Source organism: Nipponia nippon, unplaced genomic scaffold (assembly GCF_047370975.1).
Source record: "Nipponia nippon isolate SJK-2023a ecotype South Korea unplaced genomic scaffold, ASM4737097v1 scaffold_3, whole genome shotgun sequence".
NCBI classification, from domain to species: Eukaryota; Metazoa; Chordata; class Aves; order Pelecaniformes; family Threskiornithidae; genus Nipponia; species Nipponia nippon.
In genome coordinates this window covers 34,358,962-34,368,011 of record NW_028262347.1, presented here as the reverse complement: position 1 = coordinate 34,368,011, position 9,050 = coordinate 34,358,962, and the positions used below count along the sequence as shown (strand labels likewise).

Below are 9,050 nucleotides of genomic sequence, written 5' to 3'. Positions count from 1 at the left end.
TCAACAACTATTTTCTGGCATAATCCTACATTTAAGAATTTTTAAGTAGCTTTGTACTTTATTGGAGTCTCTCCTGAAACAGTGAATAAAGTCAGAGTCACTCATCATGTTTGCTTCATTACTAATTGATAAACCAGTGGCTTCAGAAGATGCCATTCCATTTAATGAATTGCTGATGATCCCCATTGACTGCATCTGTATTGAAAACAGGAAAAGAAGTACACCTCGTAACTGCGCATACAACAAATCTTTAAAATACTAGTGCAGATGGCAACCGAGGCATCACTATGTTGGGCTGTTCAACTCCACCCCTTTCACGCACTTACTGACGGTATCTGTAATGCTCCCTTACAGAGAATAACATTACCTTTTTATCTTAACGGTGTCCATACAACCTAAAGACTAGCCTGAAATGATCTGATATACTAGTAATGCAACAATACTGGAGTATAACTCCATCTGAGTTTAAGCAGAGGAACCCCTGTTTGGTAATTGTTATTTCCTCTTGAACTAATATCGCAAACCAGTCTTGAGATTTGTAGCCATGTATTTTAATAAATTTTGTCAAGGAAAGCTTCTAACGTGAGCACTCGCAGTGCTGTTTAACCTGGTGAACTCTGACGGCTGTTACCGCCTCTCAGAGGTAGGAGCTTCACAACAGAACCAAGCTTAAAATTATGTCTTACAGAAAAAAACAGCTGCAAAATAATGGGATGCATTTGCATTGTTTGCTTCTTTTTAAAAATTATATGCCTACTGTGTGGTATGTCCATAGTACAGAGAGGTCAAAACTTCAAAGCTTTCCTTCTTAGTAATTCCTTCAAAGGTGTTTTAAAAAAATAAAATCAGGTAAATATACCAGAAGTATGTAGCTAGTTTAGAGTTGGATGGCTTGCTTCAGTTACAGAACGAAGCAAAGGTCAAGCTTTGAGGTTGAATACCTCTGAACTTTAAGGCCATTTTAACCCAGAATCATGCCTGCACTTGGAAGAGGGACTTCCCATTTGTAACTCTGAGTCACCCTCATCAGGGCTGCATTTGAGAGCAGGGTGCAATTCCTCCTATTCTAGTGATGAGCTGCTTATCATTTCAAAACTTGTATTCCCCACATGTGTTCCTAAAGCTGAAAGGTGGTCTACTAGTGTAAGATATTAGTTTATTATTCACTTTTCAGTGAAACAGACACCTTGGCAGTGTAGGCATTTCAGAGAATGGACACACAGCCCTCATTTGCTTAGCCAAAACTACAAATAAGTTTAGATATGAATGCACAAGAAATACAAAGATCAGGACTTCTAGCTAGTAATGAGAAGACAGAAATGGAAATAACAAAAAATTACGTCCAATAATTTATATATGATCTGCCAGAATTTGGAATGGAGTTTTGAAATTGTTTTGTGACTGGCATCTAACTTAAGCAATGCCACTGTTGTCTCGAAGAACTTATCCCAGCATAAAATTGTTGCCTTAGGAAGGAGTTCTTTGCTGCAGACAGCAGTCATACTTGAACTAGTTAGAATGTAAATCCAAATAAAACTGAAAACAATAATTAAGTATTTGTCACGGTCTACCCACATCTCCTCTACTGCCCTAGAAAAGTCAAGTCATTACTGGCTCATCTATGAAGCTGTAAATGGCTCTAGGCTTTGTACTTGTGTCTTTCTTCCATATATTTCATATTAATAAAATATTGCTCTACACATATGGGCATATATAATGCCATCTACGTATCTGCCAGTCCGTAAACTAAGTCACATCCTTTGGCTGAAAAATTGCTGGATCTGTAACAAAGTCCACTGTTGCTGGATCAGAGCCTCTGTTGGCACTAAGGTTACAGCCCAAGCGAGAGCAGACGTTGCCCCCCCCAAAGTCACTCATGCCACATGGCTGGTATAAATAAAAGCTACATTGAAAACCTTGCCTTTTCTGTTACTTTTTCAACTCCAGTCTTCAGCTCATGTACCATATAGCTGATTTGCTTAGCTTTGCTAAGGCTGTCATCAGGCAGCTCTTGATGGTGCTCAATATGCTGGTTAAAGTGGGAAAGCGGTTCTTTCCAGGCTTGCAAAAGTTTCAGTATCAGGTGAGTTAGTTCTTCTCTCTTATAAGTTAAAACAGTAAATAATTTCTCCGTTAGTTTGCAGCAGGTCATATGAACACTGTTAGACAGTCTCACTGTGAAATCTCAGTGGGATTAAGATTCACATCTGCAATTCAGTAGTTTTCAAATATTCAGAACTTAAGGGCCACTCTGTCTTTGGTTATTTGCTTCGATGTAAGCAACACCCAAAAGTTGTATTTGCCTTGTTTTCAGCTTTCTTAGACTCCTAAGCTCTGTAATACCTGAAAGCATGGAGTACAGCATTAGCAACATGGTGGCATTCCTGGCAAGCTTACTCTGTACTGAAAAAGTTTTCGGGAACTCCTAGATGTCTCAAGAGCCCAAGGAGCCTCACCTGGACATCTCTGTTTGCTGGTATGGAAGTGCAGGTGTTTCCTCCCACCTGCCGTGGTTAGAGCTGTGTCGGTTAGGGGTTCGCTGCAGACACACTTCCAAGAAGGTGCCCGGTGGTCACGGCGGTTGCTTCTCTAACAGAAACTCAATGGCCGTAAGACCTCTCTTGCCATATAAGTTAAGAAATACCGCTGACTGGTTAAAGCCTTCTAAAGCAGGCAGGGCCTCATTCCCTATTGCCCTTCAAGGGAGGAAAGTGGTTTTCTAAACGTCTTGGGGGAAGCTCCTCACTCCATCACAACCAAAGAGCAAAACGCTCACATTTGTCTCTGTCTGCCTCCTCCTAGAGGCAAGTTTCTTCCGCTGCTGTATCCTCGACTTCACAATCTGCTTTTTCTCTGTCTAAAGAAACTCTTCCTGCTCTTCTCTAAACTAATAACGATTTTTTTCTCTTGCCATTACATATGTCTAAAACAATTTGCTGTTCTTTTCTCCTTACCTAACTACCGATTCAGAGATAATGACTGTTATTTCTTTCTCCTGATTGCTTTTTGTACTTTGCAGTGACGCTGATTAATTTATCTGTCACATGCACAGTTTTCTAAGTTTCTGTTCCACAGAGCGTGCCACAACAAAATCAAAAGGATGTCTGTCTGTCAGTCATTTGGACGAAGTACTACTGCAATACCTCTACTATAACTATGATTTAAGCATATGGAACCATATACAGGTTTTTTAACAGAACAAACTAATGATTCATACGCAATACCTCTGTGATGTGCACCTGTTTGGGGTCAGAACTTACCAGCCTCTTCAATCCAACTGTTGATGAAGCACCGGGGGCATAAAATCCTCTCTGCCTGCCTCCAGCCTGACTGGGGTGGGGGACAACCGCAGCGCGATGGGTGAGACATTTGGGGGCTCTGACGGGACAGGGGGTATCTTCTCCTTTCTTCAGGCGGGGGAGAGGAGGCGGTGTGACCCGCGGAGCCCCCTCCCAGCCCCCCGACCCGGCGGGGGCCCGCGATGCCCCCCGCCCGCCCCGTCTCCGCCCGCCGCCCAGCCTTACCGGGATTTTTTGGGCGTATTCTTTGCCGTTGGGGGTCAGCATCCCCGACGTGTGGCACTTCCGAGCGAGCTTCCCCAGCTCGTTGTCACGGGGAGGAAAGTGTTTTTCCTATGGGGCAAGAAAACCTAAAGAGACATCGAGAGCACCCCCCGCCCCGCCGGCAGCCGCTCCCACGGCGGCGGGCGCCCGGTCCGCGGCGGCGGGGCCGGACCGGCACTCACCATTTCGGCGTAGAGCGCCGTGGAGAGGCTGTGGATCCTGCCCGAGTGCCGGATCACCCGGTCGAAGAGATCGGCCACGGTCAGGAGGCGGCTGCCGGCGTCCCCCGGGGCGCAAATCAGCAGCCAGAGCAGCGCCAGCGCCGCGGCGGCACCTGCGGGGACACCGGCGGCGTCGGGGGGCGAGGGGCGTCGGGGGGCGGCCCGCCCCGGCCCTCTCCCTTCTCTTCCCCTCTCCTCTCTCTTCCCCTCTCCCTCTCCTCCTTCTCCTCTCCCCTCCTCTCCCTCCGCCCCGCTCCGGCGGCCGCCCTCACCTGCTGGCCCCGCCGCCCGGGCGGGGGCCATGGCGCCGCGGAGCCCGCTAGCCGGAGCGGAGCGGCTGGGATCGGCCGGCGCCGGCGCTGCCCCCGCGTCCCCTATATATGCCGGGTGGGGATGTGCGTGGCGTGGGGGGGATCTCCCGGTCATGGCGGGTCCCTCCCCGACGTGCCCAGCCGGAGGCCACCGTGAGCAAGCCGCCCGGAGCGGGGCTGCCGGCTCGGCGGGCGGGCGGGAGCGGCCCTCGCACCGACGGGACCAGTCCCCGCCCTCGGCAACCGGCAGGACCCAGCAGAAATAGGGTCCCGGGCTCCGGGGGGGGGCTGCTGCTGACCCCCGCAGCGCCCGCCCGCCGTGGGACCAGGGCTGCCCTGGTGTCGGTGTCACAGCCCCCACCCGTGGCGCGGCCAGGTCTACACCAGCGTGTCCGCTGCCCTCGGGGGGGGGGGGGGGGTGAGGGTGTGGGAAATGAGACCAGGCGAGTTGGCTAATCCTGTCGGTGATAATGGGGGGGTTATACAAGGGCAACAAGAGGGGTAGGAGAGAAGCCTGGCCTGATGACATGCATCTCTTAGCCATCTCTTTTAATCACACGGTTAAGATCAGATCTGCTTTCCCTGCTCCCTAGCAGCTGGTCAGAGGTAAGACCACTGAAGGTGTGATAGCTGGTGACTGCATGCTTGGTGGTACAAGCGTGCCTGAAAACGGTTGCTGATGCCCCATATGGCTAAAAGCTTAAGGGAGTGACACAGCAAAGCACTCAGATCAGGATCCCCAAGGGGGTGCAAGTCCTATGGGCTCAGTGGCTGTCCTCAATTTATGGGTGTGAGATCCTCAGCAACCCTGCAAGACATATGAGGAAAGTCGAGATGTTTGTCATGAGGCTTACAAAGGCGTGTCAAACCAGAAGCTGCTTCAAGCTGACCAACGGGAACCTGAGCACAGGGTCTTTCTGCTGTATTTTCTGGCTTTTGGCAACCTACCTCTTGTAATTCAATGGGAACAGTTCAGGGTCTGGTAGAGCTGGAATCAGGCACCTGCTCTGCCTGTGGGTATTCAAATCTGAGGTTGGCCAGGGGACTGCCATAACTGGTGGCTCTTACAACATGGGGAATGAGTCAGCTCTGCCCTTCTTGTTGAAGTTTTTTCACTGCCAAGGGAGCAGTCTGCTTAGAAATGAGGAAACATCTCCCATGAAGTTGTCGTCTTTCCTCTGCGACTACCCCAGCCACTATGCTGGTCATGTATCTGTTTTCTAGCCCCCCAATCCCCGTTTCCTTTATGGAAAATGTGATGACCATACCTCCACCAGAATGTTGAAGAATGTCCCTCTCCCCCACCTTTTAAGGACAGCTGGGTGACTAGGACCCCTTCTGGAGGTGGAAGACGTGAGTTTGACTAGCTCTTGGCCAAGGAGGAAATGACTTTGGTCACCTGTAGTCTGTGGGGATGCCAAAAAATTGGTAGAAAACAAGTAGAGGCAGCTACTTCGCTAGCCAAATCTTAAAAGTAATTGTCATCTGCCACTGCATTCTGCATGAAGTCAAGGGGCATTGCCCAAGGATTCACATTTTGAAAATAAGAGCTTCTCCAAGGAGTTAGGTGTCAGTTTCTAGACTCTCAGTAGGTGTCTGCATGGCTATTCGCTGAACTCCAAGGCCTGTCAAAGCTGACAGATTCTGCAACGTGCACAGATTCAAAACACTGGGAGGTGAAGACCTTGAGTGCTGAAAATGCCAGCAGGAGTCACTGCTAAGTAGGGGCCCTCGTTTGCCTGCTTGCGGTCTCTGCCTGGGCTCTGTTTTCCTTGTTTGCATCTGTTTAAGGATTTGGCTTTTTGTTAAAGAGACAGATTTTTAAGGAGGAAAAAAAGAGATTTACATGTCCTTTCGCCAAAAGGAAGATTGAAAAGATAGCACATGAGAAGGAATATTCAAATGTCTCTCTCACACAATCTACATCGCCTTCGTTCATACAGACATCTCAAAGGAAAGTTATTCCTCTCTGAGAGCTACCCACAAATCTTGTGTCCTTCCAGGGAACTTGTCTTGCCATGATGTGCGCTGAGCTAGCTGGATTTGATTTAGTTAAGTGAGTGCAATCTCAAAAAAGAATTTACTTTTTTTCTTGACAGAGTTGGATCAATATAAGCAAATACCAGAAATCTCACTACTGAGCTAGTCCACGTGCTCCTCAGCCTCTACCAGCAATACAGCTTAGCCAGCCCTTCAAACCAGTACATCTCTGAACCCAACAGTCAAAACTCACTGCTCTAAAATTCCTCAAAGTCACTTCTAAAGTTTGATAGCACCATGGGTCCGTAAGATATTTTTTAGCCCTCATTTTTTGGAATTTCTAAAATTAGTTTTAAAAGCAGTTCATTAAGATGTGCTTAATGGTCTACACTATTCAGCAGAGATTGTTCTCATTCTCTTACCTCTGCTTTATCTCTAATGAATAAGACAATGCAGTTAATTTCAGGGGTTAGAGCTGCTGAGCCAGTTCTTAATGGGGATCATACAGGAAGCCTTGGCAATAGCTCTGAGCTCTTTGGTAGCTGATAAAATACTTCTGGCCTGTGGTCCAACTGAAGGCTTGAAATATTAGTATTATTTCTGATAACTATCAGAAAACGAGCAATCATGCATATGACAGGATCTGAAAAACACTGGTAGCATGCATATGGGCAGCACATAAATCAGTGACTTATTTTTATTGGCCAATAGCCATTTTCTTTTGGTTTTCACATGTCTAGGAGAAATTCTGACATATGCAAAGCTTATCCTAGAAGAGGTGCCTTAAAATGTTAAGGCAATTTTTGAGTTATGAAGGAGCTGTGAACTTGTGCTGTGTAAAATGTAAATGACTTGCACAGCAAAAAATGCAGTGCAACTTAGAGGAAAGAATCCACAGTAAATTATGAACTTTTATTTAAGGTTCCGGTTTCTAAAATGAATAATGTTTTCTTAACCAGTGGTATATCAATGTTCAAAGAATTGTTTTTTTCCTGGCTCTTCACTGATATTTTAAGTTTGTAGATGACACCAAACGGGAAGAAGTCACTTCCATTTTAGAATTTAATGTGATGTTGAAAATTAAAGAAATGGCCTGAAGAAGTAGGGTTCAGTTCAGTAAAGAAAAATGCAAAGTACTACACTTAGACAGAAACGTAGACTGCCCAAATACAGAACCAAGCAGCTGTTGCACAGAAGGGGATCACAGCTTGTAAGAAATAGCAAGCTGAACTTAAGTCAGTAGTATCTTACTGTTGCTTTGCATTGTTTATTTATTAATTTGTTTTGCAATCTGGGGTATGTACTTCGAAGAAGAGTTCTTCTGCCTTACGTTGTGTTTGTAAGGTGTCCGGTAGAATACTGTGTTCAGTATTGGACATCCCATTTCAAGAGAGATATAAGCCAGATGGAAAGACCCCAGAGGAGAAAACCAAGAATAATCAAAGTTTAACCCCCCCACCGTGGCCTACAAGGGAAGACTGAACGAAGTGAGGCTGTTTACTCTCTAGCAGGGATAGACAAGGCAGAGATACAGTTTTCAGATGTGCAGAAGGTAGCAGCAAAGAGGAAGGGAATCAATTATTCACCACATTCATTATGGATACAAGATATAATGGGATTAAACTGCAATAACGGAGATTGAAAGTAGACATTAGAAAGAACTTCTTAATGGTTAAGAGAGTTAAGGACTGGAACAGATTGCTCAGGGACACCGTGAAATCTCCATCATTATCTAACCTTTCTTATAAACTTTCCAACAGTTTTCAGACAGTCAGCAGTGATGTTCATCCTGCCGTGGGCAGGGGGCTGAGTGGGCAACATCAGACCTCTCCCCCTTCCAGCCTGCCAAAATTTTATAGTGCAAGACCAACTGGAGTTCATTATGCATTCAAAATCACTCCTAAATTTGCATCATGAAGCAGTAAAAGCTGAAATGAAAATGTTTGTTTCAACCAAATACTGTCCACTGTTGATTTGCTCTTTTTCTAGAACATCGCGGCAGGCACATTTTATGGGACAAGAAGGGGCAAGTCACATCTTTTGCTCTAAAAGTGAATAAAGCAATATGGAAATTACATAAACTGGATCTTAGAAGTGAAATGAAAAAAGAGCTGAGTACCCACTTCAAGGAGTCAGCCATTTTCTGAAGGCTGGATCACAGAACTATGGTTTTTCCTAATTCTGTAAAGAAAATGGCATACTTCTGCTTTTACCACTTCACATACAAGCATTTGGCTTTTCTCTTCTCACTTCTAGTTTCTCTGCTCTTCTTTCCCACACTGCAGTGGTATACTAATCACTAAACTTACTGGGTTTGTCTTGATTTGCATTACTCTTGATTGTTGCAGCCTTGAAAATCCAGAGATACAGATAATACGATGTAAGTAGGAGCAGATATGTTTAATTGGATCAATGATATAGCTGGAAAAAACGGAAACCAGCTTTTGGGCAAACATGACCTTTTTCAGAGTGAATCTGAAAAATTGTCCATTTGTCCAACTGTCCATTTTTTAAAAATGAACTGTTAGCAAACCTTGTCTTGCTTTTGGTTGCATATTTCTTGCCTTTATATCTTTCTTCTCCTCCTTCCTCTCCCTCTTTCTTCACAATATAAACATTCTTTCATCCCCTCATCTTAAGACAACAATCCTTGATTCCATTCATCTCTCTGGGCAAAATCCTTCTCCACCCTCCATCTCTTTGAATAACTCTTCACTCACTGAAAAGTTGTTTACATTCATCAAATAGATTTCTCTCCCTTTTATGCTTTTTTCAGTTGTGTTCCTCTATTTTGATCTCCACTGAATCTGTTTTTGTTTATATCTGTAATGACTTTTTATAATCAGAGCTCTCAGTTGTCATCTCCTATAAAGCCTCCTGCTTTCCTTGTCTTCTCTTGGCTTCTACAACTATACCCTTTACTGTTTCTCCTTCTGCTTCTGTAATTTCTTACACAGAGAACCCCCCCCATCTCT

General features: G+C 45.4%; 1 protein-coding gene across 1 annotated transcript; it reads right to left on the bottom strand.

The window, feature by feature from the left end:
* LOC148054544 (prolactin-like) lies at positions 1-4,147 on the bottom strand. Its single transcript, XM_087767599.1, has 5 exons — positions 4,057-4,147; positions 3,746-3,897; positions 3,525-3,632; positions 1,922-2,101; positions 1-195 (listed from the first exon to the last, which is right to left on the bottom strand). Exons 1-5 carry the CDS (start codon positions 4,085-4,087, stop codon positions 1-3), a joined length of 666 nt encoding a protein of 221 aa, XP_087623725.1. The 5' UTR covers positions 4,088-4,147.
* Between the last annotated feature and the right edge of the window lie 4,903 nt (positions 4,148-9,050).